The sequence below is a fragment of the Apiospora aurea genome (assembly GCF_038362705.1).
Source record: "Apiospora aurea strain CBS 24483 chromosome Unknown utg000004l_segment0_segment0, whole genome shotgun sequence".
Taxonomy (NCBI): Eukaryota; Fungi; Ascomycota; class Sordariomycetes; order Amphisphaeriales; family Apiosporaceae; genus Apiospora; species Apiospora aurea.
In genome coordinates this window covers 1,661,309-1,682,516 of record NW_027117391.1, presented here as the reverse complement: position 1 = coordinate 1,682,516, position 21,208 = coordinate 1,661,309, and the positions used below count along the sequence as shown (strand labels likewise).

At 53.9% G+C, this 21,208-nt stretch overlaps 6 protein-coding genes across 6 annotated transcripts; 3 read left to right on the top strand and 3 right to left on the bottom strand.

Annotated features, from left to right (window-relative positions):
* Positions 1-70: 70 nt before the first annotated feature.
* On the bottom strand, positions 71-951 carry PG986_005312 (uncharacterized protein; the record flags this gene model as incomplete). The annotated part of the gene is made up of 3 exons (XM_066841534.1): positions 71-411; positions 767-867; positions 941-951. The coding sequence occupies 3 exons, from the start codon at positions 949-951 to the stop codon at positions 71-73; spliced, it is 453 nt and encodes a 150-aa protein (XP_066701396.1).
* A 594-nt stretch (positions 952-1,545) lies between these two features.
* On the top strand, positions 1,546-3,201 carry PG986_005311 (uncharacterized protein; the record flags this gene model as incomplete). Its single annotated transcript, XM_066841533.1, has 1 exon — positions 1,546-3,201. One exon carries the CDS (start codon positions 1,546-1,548, stop codon positions 3,199-3,201), a length of 1,656 nt encoding a protein of 551 aa, XP_066701395.1.
* Positions 3,202-3,797: 596 nt separating this feature from the next.
* PG986_005310 (YeeE/YedE family protein) lies at positions 3,798-4,880 on the bottom strand (the record flags this gene model as incomplete). The annotated part of the gene is made up of 2 exons (XM_066841532.1): positions 3,798-4,672; positions 4,739-4,880. The coding sequence occupies 2 exons, from the start codon at positions 4,878-4,880 to the stop codon at positions 3,798-3,800; spliced, it is 1,017 nt and encodes a 338-aa protein (XP_066701394.1).
* A 1,970-nt stretch (positions 4,881-6,850) lies between these two features.
* Positions 6,851-8,029, top strand: PG986_005309 (zinc-binding dehydrogenase; the record flags this gene model as incomplete). Its single annotated transcript, XM_066841531.1, has 1 exon — positions 6,851-8,029. The coding sequence occupies one exon, from the start codon at positions 6,851-6,853 to the stop codon at positions 8,027-8,029; it is 1,179 nt and encodes a 392-aa protein (XP_066701393.1).
* Positions 8,030-8,751: 722 nt separating this feature from the next.
* PG986_005308 (uncharacterized protein) lies at positions 8,752-11,616 on the bottom strand (the record flags this gene model as incomplete). The annotated part of the gene is made up of 5 exons (XM_066841530.1): positions 8,752-9,647; positions 9,706-11,078; positions 11,139-11,223; positions 11,287-11,398; positions 11,491-11,616. 5 exons carry the CDS (start codon positions 11,614-11,616, stop codon positions 8,752-8,754), a joined length of 2,592 nt encoding a protein of 863 aa, XP_066701392.1.
* Positions 11,617-19,488: 7,872 nt separating this feature from the next.
* On the top strand, positions 19,489-20,920 carry PG986_005307 (uncharacterized protein; the record flags this gene model as incomplete). Its single annotated transcript, XM_066841529.1, has 2 exons — positions 19,489-19,948; positions 20,001-20,920. 2 exons carry the CDS (start codon positions 19,489-19,491, stop codon positions 20,918-20,920), a joined length of 1,380 nt encoding a protein of 459 aa, XP_066701391.1.
* Positions 20,921-21,208: the final 288 nt, after the last annotated feature.

The window sequence follows — 21,208 nt, the reverse complement described above, 5'->3', positions numbered from 1 at the left end:
CGCGCCGTACACAGTACTGTTCGACTCGCTAGAATCACGTGAAATTCAATTGCAACCTGCTTGGTTCGACCTACCAAGTGGCCTGTAAATCTACAACTCCAACGGCCTTTTCATCCCGACGATCGACCCACTGCTCCGAGTCTCGAGTTCGCTCGAGATTCGCCACTGTCACCATCACGGCTTCTACACTAGCATTCTCGCAGGCGAACAGTCTAGCACCGTTAGCAGCCCCGGTACCGACACGTACACCGTCGCCAGCTCTCCCACCGATTCGATCCGTCATGGAAGATGGCGCGACGTTACCACTGCCGAACACGCTCGAGCCGATATCCCGTCCCAGCTCAACCTCGACCACGGCATCACAGGCTGTAGCCCAGCTTCCTTCGATTTCTGCGCTTGCAACCGGTGGATCTACGACGAGCACGACGAGCTCGCCTCAGCTCAGGTGAGTTGATCCCGTTTTTCTCATTCATTGTGTTTGGTGTGGTCCAGAGGTGAATATATGCTCTGGCGCAACCCTGGGCTATTCGTGGAAAGGCGGTGCATTGCCCCGTTTGAGAGAGGCGGCGGCAATTCCCATCAATGCCTTACACAGCATTGAATGCAGGACCTTGAAAACAATTGTGCCAAAAGTTGTAACCTGCCAGCCAGAAACATGCCGGGAGGGAAGAACCAAAGTCTATGTAATCCAACCAAAACGTCCCTCACCACTGACATAGAAACAACTACATTCCATGCCAGCACACTGGGCAATCTTGAAACTGACCTAGTTGCATATCGTCCAGGACCACAAACGCAGAAGCAGCAGCAGCAGCCATGAACTCGGGGTCGTCGCCCGGTGCCACCGTGCCCACAGCATCGGGGAATCTGGTAAGTTAAAGAGTTTCATTACATTGTCAACGCCATTCCCTCTCTTCCTACCTATCCCGTCTCAGGCCACGACGTCACCATGAGGATCTGCGATAAGCCTCTAGTCTTCACTGGCCAAATCACTACCGGAATGGATTGTTCCCTTCAATGTCCAGTTTGATTGGACTGCAGTTTTATCTACTAGCTTGCGGAGAGGAGTCGCGACGGGTTTATCTGAAGCCTATTGAAACCTGGGACAGCCTGAGAAGTCACTTTCAAGCCTGGTTGGAGCCAAAAGGTACCTGCTGTCTGCTGGAGAAAGCTTTTCGGACCTGGCCTAAGAAAAAAAAAAAAAAAGAGTCGCATCCCCCCACCTCTTCGTACATAAATCACCCTCCCTTCCTCCACCTTATCAATCAATTATTGCCGCCTATCATTCGATGCACCCCCTCTCCACTCCGAAAAAAGCACACACCCATTGATTGAAGGCCCAGAGTTTTTTCGTCCCTTCCCAGCCAGAAAATCTCGCTGTTATCTCTTATCATCCATCTCCTACGCTTCCTATCTATCAGATTGTTGATAACGAAGCCGCCATTCCATTATCTTACCCGCCGTCTCGTCCCTATCGCTTGTCGCAATCCCCAAAAGTCGCGCCGGCGAGATTCTCGACGCCTTCTTGGAGGCTGATCCGCTGCGATGATGGCCTCACATCCCACAAACGCGTCCATGGCTAACCATGACCAACCCTCGACCCAGCCGACATGCCAGAACTGTGGCACGTCTACGACGCCCCTTTGGCGCCGCGACGAGATGGGTTCTGTTCTATGCAATGCCTGCGGCCTGTTCCTCAAGCTGCACGGCCGTCCGCGACCCATTTCGCTGAAGACGGACGTCATCAAGAGCCGGAATCGTGTCAAGACCATGCGACCGGACATGCAGATGAAGAAGAAGGTAAGTCGCGACCCTTCAGGACTATCACTCCTTGACCGCTGGCATAATGGATTCTTTCCTGACTATGTGTGTCTGGAACAGAGCCTTCCTGCTGCCGCCACGCCTATGAACCACAACGGCATGCATATGCAAACACACGACGCGACTTCAACCGCCATGGCTGCCGTGGCTCGAGCAAATCAAGGGAGGCCGAATGGGCATATGGGAGACAACAATTCGCCCGTTTCGCGAACCGCCACACCCTCCATGTATGATCCTCATTTGCCAGTCTTCCAGGGCATGGACCCCAATCAGTTCCAGTCTCCATCGCTGCCACAGTACCCCATCCCGGGCGGTTCTCCCGGCCGGTCTGGGTCGCCTGTGAATGGCGAGCCTGAGACGCGCGAACAGTTGATTGCTGCCAACGCAAGCTTGAAGACACGCGTCAGCGAACTCGACCTGATCAACGAGTTGTATCGTGGCCGATTGACCCAACTGGAACAAGACTCCCAAAACCAGGACAACTGGCGCCATGCGGCCGAACAGGCCCAAAAGAACGAAGCTCATGAGCGAGCTATGCGCGAAGATATACAGCGCCAGCTTGAGGATAGTCATCGCCGGGAGAACATCTTGAAGAGGCGCCTGGATGAAATTGAGCAAGAGCTTCATGAAGCCAGAGACAAGGTGGATGACCTAGAACATGCCGATTCCGACCGCCCCACAAAGCGGCCTCGCCTGGAGGAAAGGATTCAGCATGACGAATACCAGCTCCCAGAGTTCAACGATGCGGAGATGCATAATTCAGACATCCACAATGCAGAGATGCCGAATACGGAAGTCCAGCATGTAGAGGCCCACAATGCTGATCTTGAGCATGCAGATGTTCAAGGCACAGAACTCCATGACGGAGAGATCGCAGGTCCGGAGATGCACAGTGCAGAGACCCAAGCTGCTGAGCCCCAGGCTGCAGAGCCCCAGATGCCGGAGCCCCAAATGCCGGAGCCCCAGATGCCGGAGCCCCAGATGGCAGAACCTCAGATGGCGGATCACCAGATGTCGGATCACCAGATGCCTGAGCTCCAGACTGCAGTGGCCGAAACTGTTGAGCCACCGGCTGCCGAGCCTCAGATTGCCGATCCCCATATTGCCGAGCTGCAAACTGCCGAGGCCGAGGCTGTCGAGCCCTTGACCGTAGCCATCGAGGGAGCTGGTACCGAGAATGAAGAGGTGAAGGTTGAGCAGGCTCAGCACGGAGAGTACAAGAGTGAGGGCAACTCCGAGCCCGCTGCCATTGCCGAGACCGCTGACGTTGCGGAAGAGGCGCACGAAGCCGCCCAAGATGAGACTATGGCAGAAGCAGAAATGATTGCGGAGCCCGAAGCCGTGAAGCTTGAGGCCGAGTCTGTTTCCCTATCTTCATGAGCATCGCGATCGTTTGGCTGGTTGCCTCCCTCCGATCGACTCGTCTTGTTTCACGGCAGATATATTTCTCGAGTTCATTGGCCCTCTGCGCGGCGGTTCAGCGGATACTACACAACCCTTGTACAAGTATGCACGGCACGAATCTCTTTACTATACGATTTCTTCGTCTAGACACTGTGGCTGGATTAGATGCAGGATAAAAAAAAAGACGGCGCTGTGACGCGTGGCCGTTGGACGATACAACTAATTAATAAGTGCCGCTTTTCGGTAGCACTGGCTGGTGACAGATGAGTAAGTTTATTTATCTGGAGCAAATGGGCATTGGGGGCACTGGCTTGCGGTAGCATAGTTGCGAGCTATCTCGGTGCTCCTAGCGAGCTCAAGCGGGCTGCTGTGCTCAGAGCGATGATTCCGGGAGTTTGAGGAGTCGCAATTGAAATGCCTGGCATATAGCTTATGGCAGATGGTCAATAAAAGTTGTTTTGATTTTCCTGATCGATTAAGCCTTTCCAGTCTATATACCTATACTCGACTTGTAGTAATTCATCATCCATCACCGCTGAGCCCGTGTAATTGCCTGCCCCCAAGGCCGTGTTTTAGCCAAGGGTAGACGTGACCCCTATACCGCCAGCAAACATTGCCGCCACGGTGACGAAGCTGGATATGGACATGAGGGAAATCCCACTGATACCATGGCCCGAGGTGCAGCCGCCAGCCATCCGCGACCCGATAGCAATCAGGGCGCCCCCCAGAGCCACCCTGGCCGGGCTGCTTGCACCCACGCGGCTGCTGGTGGCTATCGAGGCAGGGAGCCTCGACGATACCAGATAGGAGCCGAAAGCCAGCGATGCGGCGAAGAGCATGTTCTTGTACGAGGAGGGCCGCCCCGGCGAACGGGCGCCCCCGGCCAGCCACCAGAAGTAGTCGCCGAACTCCTCGAACGAGGTCGAGGTCCCGAGCATGGTCTTGCGCAGCAGGATCGAGAAGAGCTGCGCCAGGCCGATCAGGACGCCCCCGGCTACCGGGTGCACGGGGCCCTGCGTACGGGTGCTTGTCGAAGAGGACGCGGCGGCAACCCCTACCACGGCCACGAACGCGGTCTCGAGCAGCAGCAGCGCCGTGTTCCGGCCAACACCCAGCTGACGGTCGACGGTGAGTTTTGGGGTGCTGGGCTGCGCTAGTTGTTTGCGTCGGCGCTGGAGAGCTGGCCTCAGGAACCCGGTCCAGACGATGCCGCCGACCATGGCGCCGCCGAGGGCGTGGAAGCTCGACGGGATCCCGGCGCCGTTCTGAGCGAAGACGGTGCCGGCACAGGCGCCCGAAAGGGCCATGCCGGCGCCCTGGAGTAGACCGCCGACGACGTTCCCGTCTAGGCGGCCGAGCAGGCCCAGGGAGCTGGAGCTACGTGGCGGGAAGGCGGCGTAGCCTGTGCCTTGCACGACGGCGGTGAATAGTCTAGTCGAGGGGTACACTGTCAGCGAGGAGCCATGTTTCCTCCCCGGAGTGGGAGAGACTGGGGTAGTAGTAACCTACGCACTACTGGCAGCAGCCGCCAGGAAGGACTCGAGCATGTGGGAGTTGGTCAACCTCAGCTGGGAGACGATGACATAGGGCTGGTGGACGGCGGCCGCGGCCAGCGCCGCTCCAAAGGCGGTCCCGCAGGCGACGGTATCGAGCATGTTACCGAGTTGTGTCGAGTCAAGGGACGATGATAAGTTGGCGTTTTCCAGAATGGGTTGTGGTGTACGAGTGGCAGCCTCCCGCAAAGGCGTCAATATATAGTAACGTGTATATCCTCTCTTTGTCTGCCTCTCGGCCAACCGTTCGCACGTAAGGTCCCCTAGCTCCTTCAAGTGCCTTCGACCTCGCCCGCTTCGCTTCGCCGAAATAGAAGAAGGGGAAACAGAATGTCCCTCTTGGAAGAGCCCCTGCCTTCGGCATTCATCAGGGGGAATCAATGATGCGGGTTCGGGGGAGGCTTCATAGTGGGTGAGGGTAGCCATAAAAAAAACCCCTAATGAGATTAGTATACCGTGCTATAAACGCTAACTAGCCGTTTTCACGACCATTATCCTTTTCGATAGGTAGCCACTTCGTGCTGCTTTGTTGGTATGACCCTCACTCAGCTCAGCCCAGGTTCTTGGATATCACACCCACACTGTCTGTCTCCATCCAGCTGGGTTGGCATGAATAAGGTGAGATCCCGAAGTATCCCTCCCCCCCCTTTGAGGATCCGTAGTTGGTAAGCTAGGTAAGGCGCATCCCTGGAGCGAATCCCGCCCAAGGGGTGGGCTCCAAGAGGAGGAGAAGAAGAGTAGTCCCCGATGCGGGTGGCCCACAGGGGGGGGGTAAGTCCGCTTCGGTTCGAGGGATTCTCGACGCGCCTACATACTACAGGACGCTTCCGGGCTCGAAAAGGTGGAGTTGGGGGTTGCGTTAATGGTTCAAAAGATGTTCTTGCAGAATATGTGTGCATGTGGTTGGCTGTGCCCAGAGTTGAACGGCGACCATTCCATCGGGGAGCGGCTCCACAAGGACGCTATCAGATATGCATTGATGTATCCCACTCGGCCATCTCGGGCACTGCTTGGCGCACTTGCGGTGCTACTCAGTCGGCGAGGTCGTTGTCTTTAATCAAATGTCTGATCTCCGGTTTGTAGGGGGTGCGCATCAACGCGAGGTCGCCGACTAGACCTTTTTTTTTTTTTATGTCTTTTGTCTTTTTCACACGTGCTGCTGGGCCGGTGCCAGTCTCCCTTGCTACTGGACCGTTCCTGGCAGAAGGCGTGGGAACTAGCGCGCGCACTTAGGAGACATCCCATCCCTGCGGACAGGCGCCAACATCAAGGCTTCTGGTAGGCCATTCGGGATATAAGGAAGGTACTGCCTGCTGGGTAGGTCCTTGGCCCAGATGGTTTGTTCACCTTATCCTTGCCTACCAACCTACACATCGCATCGGCCATTTTCACCACCATGGCAGTTACTTCGTATCCTCTGCCGCTCAACCACTGCCTCCCTGCAGCTTGTGAAAACCGGCAGGCTGGCAGGCATGCTTATCTACTGAAATGACGATCGGTCCGCTGCAGGCAGGAAGACGGGTAACGGTTCGTTCCACAACTGCAGAGCCGACCCGAAACCAACCCGTCCTGTCATATTTCATACCTAAACCGATGCATGGCAGGTAGGAAGACAATGGACCCGAATCCGAATCCGTTCCGTTCCGTTGGCCTTGTTCAGGGCGCCGACGGGGACGGGACATGCAAGACCAAAAATGCATCATGTACTACAAGTACTCACATTGATATCGATATCCCACCCATCCCTAGCTTCAGCCGAGGTCTGATTAGAGGCCCCTGATTAGAAGCCCCAAGGCCCCCCAAGCCCCCAAGCGCGGGGCAGCGTTCAGCTTTCAGTGTTAGCAACCTCGGGACAACCTACACCCCTGATTACAAACAACAACGACATAACCCAGGAACAATCTATAATTCTAACAGTAGGAAGATAAGACCCTTGTTCCTCCTTTAGTTCCTTCTCCTAACACAAGGTGCCTATGCTCTTGCGCATCCAATAATACGCATCTGTATATTTCATTGTCCCTTTTCTCCCTTCCCGCAGCAACTGCAGAACAAGTAGCCGCTAGCCCGCCGCCATGACTACGACTACTACGTCGACCGCAGCAGGCGGCAAAGGCCAAAACACGTACCTCACCGTCCGCAAAATCGACGGCAAGCCGGGCAAGGTCTACTACCCGCTGCAGCTCCATACCGCGCCCATCCCGGCCCCGGCCCCGGGCGAGGTCCTCGTCGAGCTGCACGCCGCCGCCCTCAACCACCGCGACCTCTTCATCCGGCAGCACCTGTACCCCGCCATCTCCTTCACGCACCCGCTGCTGGCCGACGGCTGCGGCACCGTCATCGGCTACGGCCCCGGTACCGAGTCCGACTTTCCGTCCCTGCTGAACCGCCGCGTCCTCCTCACGCCCACGCGGGGCTGGCACCAAAGCCGCGACGGGCCCGAGGACCTCGGAAAGTACACCGTCATCGGTGGGTCCCAGGGCGACCCCGCCGGCGCCGCCCAACGCTACATCGCCGTCCCCGCCGCCGAAGTCGAGCCGCTGCCCGCGCACCTGAGCGCGGTCGAGGGCGCCGCCCTCCCGCTCGTCGGCGTCACGGCCTGGCGCGCCCTCATGACCAAGTGCTTCGACGGCGACCTCGCCTGCGCCCCCGGGCGCAACATCCTCGTGACCGGCATCGGCGGCGGCGTCGCGCTGCAGATCCTCCAGTTCGGTGCCGCGCTCGGCTGCAACGTCTACGTGACCTCGGGCGACCCGGCGAAGCTGGCTCGCGCCACCAGCCCCGAGCTCGGCGCCAAGGGCGGCGTCAACTACCACGACAAGGACTGGGACGCGCAGCTCCGCAAGATGCTGCCCAACTACCGCCCCTACCTCGACGCCGTCGTCGACGGCGCCGGTGGCGACCTCGTGGCGCGGACGGTGCGGCTCCTGAAGCCCGGCGGCATCCTCGCGTGCTACGGCATGACGCTCTCGCCCAACATGAACTGGAGCATGGGCGCCGTCATGAAGAACATCGAGCTCCGCGGCAGCACCATGGGGTCGCGCGCCGAGTTCGCCGCCATGGTCCAGTTCGTGCGCGCCTACAAGATGCGGCCCGTCGTGAGCCGCGTCGTCCGGAGCGCCGGCCTCGAGGACCTCGACGCCATCGACGGCCTGTACGAGGACATGCGGCAGGGGAAGCAGTTCGGCAAGCTGGTGATTGAGATCTCGCCCGAAAGGGGCCAAGACGACTCCTCTGTAGGGGCCAAGCTCTAGCGACGGGCGGTATTCGCGAAGCCAAGAAGGAGAGGCATTTGTTGTTAATGCTATATGTATATGTATATAACACACTTTACGCAGCAAAAGCCGGGAAGTCTATTAACTGCTGCGATGAGGTTAGCCAGTCTATGAGAAATAATCTTTGGAACACGATATCACATGCACATGAGCAAAACGGCACTGTAATGTTTGGGAAGCATTTCCTAGTAGATTCATAGGACAGTCGCGTCCAACCGACTAAGCAACTGTAAAGGCATTCCCCGGGCAGTGCCAAGAGCTGCTTGGCTCGGGTCTTAGGTGATTGATAGTACATTTGGGGCCTTTTTGCTTTCCATTCGTTTCCCTCTCCCGGTCTTGGGGCTCATGCTCGGTCGCAGCTCCCCTAAAATAAAAAGGCAACAATGCTGTCGTCGCCACAGCGTAAACCAGAAAGAGCCAAGACCGACCGCCGGAGGTCCTTCGTTTGGCGAATGCAATCCACAGCATCGCCCCATTCCTGAAGTAAAAACGCTTCATCTCATAACGGCCCCCTGGATATTTGGACGGGGGGCTCTATGTCCTAACAAGACCAACGGTCGACTAATGACTCCTCCATGAAAAAACGCCTGTCTCATTACCTCCGAAATGCCCATTGAAATTTCGCCGAACCAAATGTAGAATGCCATCGTCATTGGGTGACCTTCCATAATCAAAGATCAACCTAAAATGGGCTTGCTTGCTCATGCCTCATCTTCCGGCTTGTTGTTTGTTTGCCCGTTCCCGGCTTTTATGGAAGACCCCAACGTGATCGCTATCTTTTTGGGATTCCCGCCACCGCCGGAATCTCGCCTCGTGGAACCGTTCTTACCCTTGCGGATGAAGACTGGCGAGTTGGACGAGTTGGCATTGGTCGAGGTGCTATTTCGTCGCTTGTGCTGGATCAGCTTTCCCAGGTCGTCTTCTTCGTCCTCCTCGCGGCGCCGCTTCTCGGAGAGCCGTTCAGGTGGGGCAACTTCGTCCAGTCTCGGCATTTCTTCGTCCATCTTCTCGGCCCCGAGTCTTGCTTCGTCCTCGGCGGAGAGTGCGCCAGCCTCGACATGGTCGTCACCATCCTCGTCGGATCCGTAGTCGACCAATTTTGTTCCGGGTGACATGCCATTCGCAGAAGCCGTGCGACTGCCAGCCTTGGCCTGCTGATCTTCCTCGTCGTCTGAAGTGTTCCAATATTCCTCCTCGGCAGGATCCATTGTTACGTACTCCATCGGTCCACCTGTCCTGGGGTTCACATTGGGCCTCTTCCGTCTCACATCGTCCTCAGCTTCCATGAAGTAGTCTAAACTGACACTGAACCCCCGCGTTTGATCATACTTGAGGATGATGTCGCGGAAAATTTCGACGTAGACCAGCTTTTGGAGTTGGTCACGGTGGCTTTCAACCAAGTACTTCATAAGCTCCTTGATGTTTTCCTTCTTGATGTGCTCAAAGAACTCTAGGCACGCTGAGCTCAGCAGATTATCCCGAGGCATCGTCTGTACGAGAACGTCCAAAATGGGCCCGATGACCTTCTTCTCGGAAATGTGTTTGACATAGAACTCGTCTTGGAGACCTATCAGCTGTCTCAGGAAGCGAATCGCAACTATACCATGTTAGCAATTTGGCCCAAAATTTAACACCAGACCAATCGAAGCACATACCAAGTTTGAGGTACTTTTCTTGGCAGACCAGTAGCTGTCCGACTCTCTTGACAATGTCATTGTTGAGGACAAAGAACTTGCTGCGGTGATGGTGTTGACGAATGAAAAAGCATAGGATTTCGATGAGGTAAGTGAACATAGACGCTTGCTGGACCGAGAAATCCATCGTCGCGCGATCTTTTAGCAAAATCAAGGGCTGAAACAGCTTCACGGCTGACTGGTCGTAGAAAAGATCCAAAAACTGTTCCTGCTGAGGATCGGCCGTAGGCATCCGCGGCTGTAGCCGGACGGCGTGTTCGCCATTTGCTTTGGCATATACTTCAGGCTGGGCCGGAGGTCCTTGGTCGAGCAGTACTTTGAGGGCATCTGAGATTTGCGATTTGACCCCGAGGTCGACTTCGATCAAGAGAAGATCGATCAGAGAGTCCGTCAGCGGCGGCTGTTTCTCTTGTATTTGATGGTAGATGGTCCTCCGAATCATTTGGGGGTCATGATCAATCATGGAGACTAATATGTCTGTCGCCCCCACGCGCACTGCGACATCGTTATGGCGGAGACCGAAATTGATAACCTGCAGAAGGCCATGAGAAAGGAAGTTGTTGTACAAAGTTTGTCGCGCTGGCGGCTGAAGGTTCTTAGCAATCGAGCAGCACTGCTGGATGAAGAGCACAGCCTCCTTTTTCCGTCTCGAGTCCTGTCCCTGAGTTTTGAAGATATCGAACAGCTCGCCAAGGAACGCCTGGTTCGCCTGGATGTGCTGGACGATGTCGACCTGGTTAAAGAAGATCAGTGAGTTCAGCACCGAGAAGGTGTTATCATCCAGAATGCGGGCAAGCACGACGTCCTTCAGGTATAATAACCGATAGGTCTGGTGGACCTTTCTCAGGATGGAGCTGTCTTCGATCCGGACAACCTCCTTATATCTTCCGGAGTCCTTCAGCCACTGCCGGTGGTTGGCCTTGTGGCTTGGAAAGTCGGGATCGTATTCCAGAGCGCCGACGACACCGATCACGCACTCATCGGACACAGCATGTTCTATAATGCTAGTATCGTTGAGTAGAATGACTAGTTTCATGATGTTGCATAGACGATGCAGGTCATTCAAGCTTTCGAAATCCTCGGCCTGCTCCACCAGAGGAATGAGTTTCAGAATGTAGCCCTCGTTAAGGACGAACTTCGTGAGGGCGTCGCGGCTAGCGGCCGTGGTGCTGAGGGCCCGCATCGAGTCTTCGATCACATTCAAGTTCCCTAGCGCGGCCTCGGGCAACGTGACTGTGTTATGTGCCATGTCCATGGCGAGATCGTCGGACAATGTGTCGTCTCCAGCGACTGCGCCGGGGTTGAACTGTTGCTGGACGCTATGGATGAACCTCCTACAAACCATTTAGCAAACGGCAAATCGGACTCGGGAGGGTGCTTAGAGTGCGACGTACCATATCATAGTACAGCCCTCAGCCTCTTGGAAGCTGAGGGCCATATCAACGCCATTACTGGGTTCGGTCCAGACGATGAGGGTTTCTACATGATGTCGGTCAGCACTTGTCGCCGTGATCCGGCCTTGGATTTATATCGGCGCCATACCCTGCTGTTTGTGGAAGCCATCCTCCTTGCAAATTCTAGTTTCCAGCAACACGCGCTCGGGTTGTTCTTCCGACTCGACAATGACTCGCGGTTCTCGTTGGCTGCCTTCGACCTGTGGATGCGGGCAAGTGTTAGAATATTTGTCAAGGTATCTGATGACGCGCGTGGGGCGACACGCGACAGGGTGGGCAGCAAAAGTCTTACAGGGTGCCATCCGGCGGTACAGAAGCCTGTGCCTCGATCGAACCAGTCGTTATTCCTTAGTTCGTAGACCTTGACGCGCTTTCTGTCGGTCGACGGATGAGGCACCTGCGGCTGTGCCGCCGCCATCTCCAAAGGTTCGTCGGAGTCCACCTCGGCGACCAGGCGATTGTACTGCAAAAGGTCGGGCGCGAGATCGAGATGTTGTTGCAATGATAATTCGGTGTCGATCTGACTGAGCAGGGTGAGCGCAGCCACTTTTATCGATGTTGGCGCGCTAAGCTACGAGCGCGCACGCGACAGGGAGGTGAGAGAGGTGGGCGGAAAAAAAACTATGTCTTTGTCGAACAACGAGACGAGACGAGAATGTGGACACAGGTCCGAGATAGCGCCAAAGTATGTCGCGGATTGCTGCTGCGGGTCCGGGCCAGGCAGGAATAGCAATAGGAAAGTGGGAAGGGGACCCGAACCGGGGGGTGCGGGCTAGACAAATTAGGTAGATCCGAGAAACACTATATGTCGGTACTGTTGGACATATATGTACGCCGGGACTGCCTATCTGTTCGCATGTACTGGTAGATCCGGAGAGTCAAGTCTTGTCTCTTTTCTCTGCTTCTTCTTCTTCTTCTTCTTCTTCGTCTCTTTCCTTCTTGTTCTCCTCTTCCTTATGGCTGGTTCGTGGGCGCTTCTCTTGTTTGGCCTTGGCTAGCCTGATCTTGGTGTGCGGGCGCAAATCTCCGTGTTGTTTTCCTACGTTGCTGAAGCCGCCTTCTCGTCAGGAGAAATCGACAATTGCGACGCTTCTCGATGATCCTTTGCGTCAGATACGGCGAAAAGCACGCCGAAATGTCCTCTGGCTATGTGCGCGCCGTTGAGCAATTGCCGAGGGTGACGTAGGCCAGGCAGGAATGCAGAAGTCTCGCGAGGCGAAACACAGACGAAGATAAGGACGAGAGAGACAATCAGCCGGTCGAGACTAGACGAAGCGAAGCGAATGGCAATGCTCAGTACGAATGACTCGGACGGTTATACACGAAGATAACGAGGGGATGAATCCAGCATCGCAACGGCACACAACAGAAAGATGGTGGGTTTTGCTATTTGCGACAAATTGGGCTGGGCTGGGCTGGTCGGGCGGGTTGGCTGTTGGTTGCGCGACGGGGGTATCACAGGAGCGCGGTGGGTGACGCAAGTCGTGTCGGTCGCAATGCAATGGCAAGAATCAAATGGGACTGGGCGGTTTGCGATGGCGGCCGCAGGGTGATGTTGGTGTGGTCGTTGGTTGTCGGGTTGGGATGGAAGAGAATGGCGGCGATGCGATGCGATGGCGACACACACAGAAACTCACTCTTGCTCTCCAATCTCTCTACTGCCACTGCCAGCACTGTGACACACTGCGCAGGATTGGCTTCTCCGTTCTCGCGCGCCTCCTGGGTCGGTCTCGCTGCCTTCCCTTCTTCTTTCTCCAACTAGGGGGGCCACTTTTTACATCGGATGGAGTCGGAAACGGGATTTTCCCAGATACTGTGCTGCGGTAGTGACGTTGTTGGTGCTTGAGCGACCCAGCACGCCAGAGACGCCCAGAAAAGCTGCCTTTTGGCCTGGCCTTCCTGGCCTTCCCTAACAGCAGGTGCACAGACCAATGGGTTTCCCGTACTGTGCAAGGGTTCCCTCACACTGAACATCCCGTCGGTGAGAGCCTCAGGCCGCCATGCATGCGGTTGTCTGTGCTAAAGACGCCTATGGCCCATGGGCAAAAGAGAGGGCACCGCCCACGAACCGTGAACCCTTGCCTCATGACGGAATAATGTCCAGAAAATCCAGGGTGCAATGCACGATGCACCCTCTGTTGTTTTGCTCCCCACTTCCGACCCAGCCTGGGCCAGCCTATCACGGAGTTTGCTGGACCACTGGCCACTGGTGCAATCCATTTTGTGCAAGTAGCCGCGCTTCGCGCTTGCCATATCGTTGTCGTCGTCGTCGTCACCGGTCAATAGCAAATACCAATTGGCTTTGGCTTTAGCAGAACTCAACGGCTCTAAGGTTACGGGCTAGAAACGTGCATCCATATTTCTAGAGCTCTACGAGACTACGACTAGGAGAGAGAGAGAGAGAGTTGGCAGGACCTGAGTTGGCACGTGTCATCCCATTCCGTCAATCGCATCAATATTTTTAAGGTAGGTAGGTGACTTGGCTTCCATCTGCCGGCAGCCGATGTTCTAAAAATCGGCCCCTTAGCGTTCTGCCATTGCTAATTGTTGGCCCCCTTTGTGATCGCCCACCTGCCTGCCTGCTGTCTCAGATCCATGTTGAACATCTTTATAGATGCAACCTCTTCGACTGTTTGTTCTTTTTTTACCCCTAGTGGAACCTTATCAAACGACATTGATATTTGTCTAATAGGGCCTGTCTGTACAGGCGTCAACGTTTTTACTGCCAGGTACTTCTCAGCATCGTTATATTCACACGCGTTACCATCGTCAAAGGCAAGCAGATGGTACTTGAATCCCGTGAGACGGAGGAATACGCACTGGCTAGCTTGCTATTTCAGGCTCTTTATACATTCACTACATACATGGTTATACTTATCCACACTGGAATGTTTTACTTGAGGCTTCGCCGTATGCCACCAAACGAGTGTTGGCGGCTGTACTAACTTAGCGTATCAGCCTCCCGATGGAGAAAATTGACGGGATTCCAAGAATTCCACAACTTCTCCCTAGGAGCCAGCCGTTTGGGATGACTTTTTGAAATAAAATGCACACCGAGTCCTTCGGGAATTTCTGAATCACAAATGTGATCCACTATACTCATACCGTACATACATGTTCGAACTGATTCTCTACCACTTGGGAACCATGATTAAACCAACTAAAGCACAAAGATTCTGTGACATGAGGGAGGCAGAAACGTGAGATTAGCACCGTGGACATGCATGTGTCATTCCTCTAGTCCCGATGAGGGTGGTTTCGCCATCCTTGAGCTCGACCAGCACGAGGTGGTGGCCTTACGCCGCATTGAAAGGACCAAGCAAAGGCATTGTCAGTCTTCGCAGTCTGGCATACTCAGAGGGCGTTATTGGCACAGTGAGGTTTCATCAGTTGGGTTACACAAGCATTCCTTCTCTCGCAAAAGGGGCAAGGGTGAGGAGAATGGGTATCATTGTCTAAACATAAAGACCTTGGAAGCCCCAGTGAGCCATCAGCTGGATATAGCAGAGGGCTTTCCAGTTTGGCAATACTTCTTATATCTTGAAACCCTACTGCCGAGAAGATGCTCATCCATTTGGAAGCATCAATGTTGGATGGCCATTCTTTCTCTCCGAGAAACGGCTTGGTAAGTAGGATAGGGGTATATAGCAGGAAGTTTGTGAGCAGTGTTGCCTGTTCTGCCAGCTCGTCTGTTGGTACCCCCCAGAGATTCCAATATGCTCTTAGGGTCCTTTTATATCTAGTAGAGCCCGGACGATGTACAGAGAGATGGGTGCTCTACTGGAGGTTCGATTTCTTCGAGGCCCGTCCACGCTTCCAGCATATGTAGGGGGAGATTGTTGATTTGAGCTTGGCGAGCCATATAGTGATCTACCATATGTTATCCAGTTCATTCAAAGTTGCCAAAGGACAATTTGGCTGCCAGGTTTCATTGAAATCTGCCAGTCAAGGCTTTGGTGATGGGATAAGAGCACGACTATTAAATTTCTCTTATCCACATGACATATCCGCGTATCTAATGTGGTTATGGATAATAAACTGGTATGGAAAGCAGACTATTATTAGAAAGAGACATACAACTTATCATATGGCTCTTCGGGGCATCACATAAGCCTGAGTGTGTCCATCATGCCTCGCCCGACACTGACGATATGTTACATTATGAACGCATCATGCATGAGCTTTTAGATTTAAAGTGAATGGGTTGGATCAGAAGAAGACCTGAACTATGTCGAATTAAATGGCCTGTAGAGCCGTATTGGCCCACAACTTAGACAGAATTGGGCCAAATTGTGTCTACTTACTTATTGACACTTGGCAGCAGGAGATACCATGGCGGCTTCTGGATTGAAGTATTGTTGTGTATACGTCCTCATCCAGGTACACCCACTCAGTAAACTGTTTGGGTCTCTCCCTTCTGTGCCAGCAACAGGGTTCATGATGTTGTAAGAATGGAACACATCATCATTTTCGGAATCGCCTCTGAGCTTATACCTGCTTTGATGCTTCAAATGACCATTGTTCGCCACTTGAAACGGCCAGAGAACTCTTATGTTCCCAGCCAACGATGATGCCAATCGCGGGAACTCGAGCACATCAACGAACCATAGCAACCCCGCCTTTCGAGAACTTGTCCACCCAGGAGAAATATTGCACCTTCTCTTCTATCAAGGCTCATATATATGTCATGTTCCTGTCGATTTCCCTTGATCATAATTCGCGATATCAACCTCGCTATCGTCCTCACCGTACAATCCATGTTGGTGTTGCCTGGGGCAGAGAGGCTGGCTCAGTAGATGTGGGTTTGATCTAGAAGAAGTAGACGAATGGGATTATTACGACTCACAGCCAAGATCAACCAGAGTAAACGTACGTTCGAGGTAGACCACGTTCAATATTTCCCAAGGCATGTGGAACAGCTGAGCAGGACCTCGAGTAGCAAGGGCTATGCTCACAAGAAGAGATATACCGCCTCCCGATTTCTCGGTCTCCCATCGGTCCTCGTCCTAATTCTTGGCACATGTTCTGGTGAAGGGCCCTATTAAAAGTGGCAGTTGAGCCGCGCCGCGCCGTGCTGACTCTTGACTGGCATCTTGTGTCTTTGAATTCACCATCCGAGTGTACCAGTACAGGCTGAGTTATGCGCTAGGTAGCATCTCTCTCACTAATGGCCCAACTAGAACGAGTCGGTCCATGTCCAACCAGGGCCTCGCTTTGGATATTCGTCAAATCGCCACATCAAAACCCCGAGGAGGCGCAATTGAGTTTGCCATTCGGCTAGATGCGACGAGATCGACATCTTGAGGCAACGCCCTTCTTTTGTGGCTGGTAGAATTGGACTAGTCTCACGTCCCGGGCAAATTCCTACTATTGCCAACGTCTTGAGTTTTAGGGGGTACGTAAATGCCACTCGCATTCAGTTAGTAGAAAGACCCTGAGCAATCACACGACCTCGGAGCCATCTTGGAACCAAACGTACAATAATCTTCCGCGTTGCTGGGGAAGCGGTTGCTTGGAAAGGATTGCGTCGTCATACAAAGGTTTGGAGCGCCAGCCGTGTTCCGCTTTTGGGTCTGACACGGCAGACGTCCCTAACCGGCCCAATCTTGTCCGTGAATCGTGGGGTCGGTCCAGGCCGAAACAGCCACAGTCATAAACCCAGAACAGCAGGCACTCAATGCCTATGCAATTCAAGGAGAGCACTTGAGAAGTAGCGAGTGCATAGAATATAACAAGTATACGCATGTATCTGAGATAGATATGCACTACTTGCTATTGACCGTACTGTCCATGCCTGACGTAGACATTTCTTTCAATACATATGAATATGGATATGCCCAAGCGCTTGTGGTAGACAAGGATGATGCTGGTTGGTCCTGGTTATTCCCCGTCTTCATTGTCCTGCATAGGTGGTAGTAGTCCCGCCCGTACACGCCGATGCCAGGTCGAGCGGGTCAGTCCATCGATGATCTGGTCTCCCTGCTCCCTGCTCCCTGCATTCCTACATCCCTACATGCCCCTGGCACATTGATCCATCTTCTTGGGCCGTTGCTATTTGTGGATAGGGCAAACTCGAGATGTCCACGCCCAGCCTCGCCCTTCAGCTCGAATATCCGGGATAATTCGTACCTACAGTGATCTTTCTCATAGTCGAGCGACATCTGCATAGGACCTAGGCTAATCATAAGCATCTCCCACAGGCCGAATGAGCAGGAAGCCTTGCATCGCTCTGTTGGCTAATGCATGCGGCATCAATCCCGCCCGCGCGCACCTATAAGTACCTACACACCCTGGTTTGATCAATATCCATTCCGGAAACTTGCTGGCGATCGTATCAGACTTTTTGTCATTCTTCTTTGCGAAGGAGCACTGCATGATTGCTTGACGTGTACATCGGCCAATGCAAGAAATAGAGCTGAATCGTAATATTGTCCGATTAGGATTCAGCCGTATCTGCTCAAGTCACCAGCCAGACGGCCTGGTGCGTGTGTCATTCAACCGGGCCCTGTTCCAGGTAAAGTCTGGGGGTGGGAAACAATTTCTGCTCCATGGCCCATTGACTTTCTCCTCTGTTACAATGCAAGAGACCACTCATAGCTATATCTTTATTTGCATATGTTGTACAGCAACCCGCCACCTCAATAACTCTCTTCTTGTTATATGGCCTTCATGGGAAAGCAAGCCTCTTGCACGCCATATCTTCGCGAACAGTCTACCGGCGCCACAGCTAGGCCGGCGTATCAAGCACTGCATTCAACCTTGAGGACCCCTGCCCACCTGGCGACCTCATGTAGCGGCGGTACCTGTCCCCTCTCAATACGAACTCCCAGCCCAGCCAAGAGATATACCCCCACCTGCAGACATCTGATCCATGCCATCCCATCCCATCCACACCATACCTTCCCTTCGTGGCTTTCCGGCTGCATGGCACCAGCGACGGCTCCAGGGGACTGGGATGTGCCCATCAATCAATCATCAATGGCCGGGCCCGCTTGCTGCAGTTCCTAGGCCGTGGCATCATCGTAGGCTTCTCCGTTTAATGAGGGCCCGTGCTAGTCCTACTCGGGCTCACCATACCGTACATAATACAACATTACGACAAGTACATTGGGGTCGAGAAACGAGAGGTCGATCCAACTGATTGTCTGCTGACACAGCTGAAGAGAGCCAAACAAGGAAGTATTGGCCATTGATTGTGTCGGGCGAGACTGGGTAGGTAGGTAGAGAGGCCTGGGTAAAAATGAAATGAAGCATGTCGTCCGTCAGCAGAGTTCCTCCCTCCCCCATCCACCGACTTGCTTTTCTTCATACACGGGGCCCAAGACCATGTGGTATCTCTGACTGCATACGAAGCCCCCAACAACCCGGCTTCTTCTGTGTTCTCTGTCCTAATCGGATTCTTATCACGTCTACCACGCCGCTACGCTCTATTGGTGCAACTCTCTGCGCTGTCCTAGTCCGGGATACAGAACGCCACCAAGCCATTGTATTTTGGTGCTTCACAAGCTTGAGACGCTTGACCCGCTCTTTCCTCGGGTCTTCTCGAATTTACACATAAGGAAGACGCTCGCTCTGCTTCCTTGGAACTCCCAACAGCGATTGCCCCAACCTGTTCGCTCGTTCAATCTCGTCCACTCGAGTCCACTCGAGTCCACTCGACCTGGCAGGCAAGGCCAACAACAACAGCCTGGACCCAAGCTTTCATCCCCGCTCGTTCTCATTGCTCATCGTATCCCATCTAGTCCGAGTCCGCAATATACCTACTTATCTGCACATCTATCGTCTCCCCCATGCAGACGCCCATCTGCTGGCTGGACACTGCCGATGATTGTTATGCTCATCCGCAGTCCGTGGGCCCGCACAGATTCCATCATTCCTCGTCCTGACCATCTGTCCGAGTGCTCCGCCTGGCTCGTGAAAAGGCGTGGGTTCTACTAAAGTAGCGAAATACTACTAGTCTACCCGTCGATATCTGGAACCTCCTAGCTTGAGAGCGTATTGTTATTCGACCCGCGGCTAGTACAGATATATGGCATCTCGGTCGTTTCTCTTTGAGTTTTCCCTGCCAATTGCATGACTTTTGGATTGTTATCTCATCCACAGTCTACCCCTTGTCCGTCGAACCTCGGTGACTGTACTCGTCAACGCTTTATCGCAACACCGTCAGGTTGTGCTTCGTCTACTCTAGCCGCAGATTGGTACCTCCTCAGCGTGTCGCTTATACAGATTGCGGCACGGCCGTCGTCTTGGGAATCCCCGCTAGCAGGGTTTCGACTTATTGTGCGAGAAGATGTTTTCCATCATCAAGAGGGGACGGCAGCAAGCCAAGGACCACAGTGCCAAGGTGGCCGAAAAAAACAAGGATGAAGAGACGAAGAAGCCCTACAGGCATGTGCCTACTCACGCTGCACTCGATGCTATGGCTGGTACGCCGTCTAGTTGGAGAGATGAGGAGCGCCCAAGGATCTTGGAGCAACATCGCCGGAGAAGTGCCATGGGAACCAATCTTGTCCATACGCAAGGCTACCCTCGAGATAGCACCTCTATGTCATACGTCTCCTATTCGTCTACATACAACTATAGCTACAGCGGCACGCCAGCCCTCCGGCCTCAAAGCGAGTCACGACTTGACTATTACAGTTACCGCGGTAGTCTCAAGGGAAAAGAGCCCGAATGGATCCCCCCGATGATGCCGGGCGTCGCAATCCCGATGACCCCATCCGGGAGAGTGAGTGCAGTATCTAGCAGAGGTCAGGACCAACCCCAGAACTTAAGTCAGAACATAACTAACAGGCCGTCTAGGTACTGCTAAAGCCAGCAGCTCTAGTGCCTCGGTTGGCTCTGAAGATGGCCTCGAGATGAGTCCCAGGAAAACAGGCACTATAGCCAATCCTCACGTCCCGCCAGCCAGCTCGTTTAGCAGACCTATCCCATCTCGAACCAATTCGTCTGACAGTGGCAATCTCCATCACTTGCACCCAGCTCACCAAAGGAAGACATCCGGATCTGACAGATACTATCCTCCGTCAGCTAGGAGCACCCAGTTCACAGCACCCCAACCAATGGATCCAAGCACAATCCGCAATGATCCATCGATACCCCCGGTGCCATCTCTTCCCGCACTTCATTTCGATCAGACATTTAACCACGCGACCGCGGCTCACTCGGACTCAAAGTCAGCATCGTCGGTATCATCTTCTTCCTCGGCTCGTAACTCCGGGTCGGTTCGCAACTCCGGATCTACAGCACCAAGTTCTATTTTGTTAAAAGCGAACCAGAACTCGACATCCTCATTCGCCTCGTTACATCCCAAACCCACAGACTCTGTTCCCACTACATCCCAACCTCAGCAAGCCGCTCAGGCTGGGCCTGTGTCGCCCGTAGAGACGAGACAACCACGGTCAGAGCAAGTTTCCAAGCCAAGCAGAAGACGACTATCGAAATCGCGTCGACCAAGCGAGACGGAGATTGACACGCATCAACGGGGTCAGGTGGCTCCTGCTTCTGCGATACCGAGTATCGATGCAGGAGCCACTGCGGTCAAGCCCGTGGCCCGGACAGATTCTGAGCACGGGGGCAAAAAGGTGTTAATGCCAAAAATTACCCGGCGTCTCAGTAAAACCCAGCAAGAGATGCCTAGCCCCGAGATGCCACAGGCGGCTCCAAAGAAGAACCGTTGGGCGTTCCTGGGCATGAAGAGGAACCCGTCAGTGACAACTTGAGTACGAAACATCTGGCTATTTGGTAGGAGCCACCTCCTTCGTCATTATTGCTCCATACGCATTGCACTTTCAAATCTGTACAAAATATCACACATCTATTGGGGCTGGCGATTCACAACGTTCGAGAAGATTGTCATATGAAGGATAAACAAAAGGGTGGACACGTTGCCGCATTATCATTGCTGCCATCTTCATACCCCAAGATTGGGCTCCGTGAAAAGATGCCGCGAGGCTTTTCTTTTCAGATACATTTTCTAATCCCGTACATCATTGGTCTGTTTGAATTAT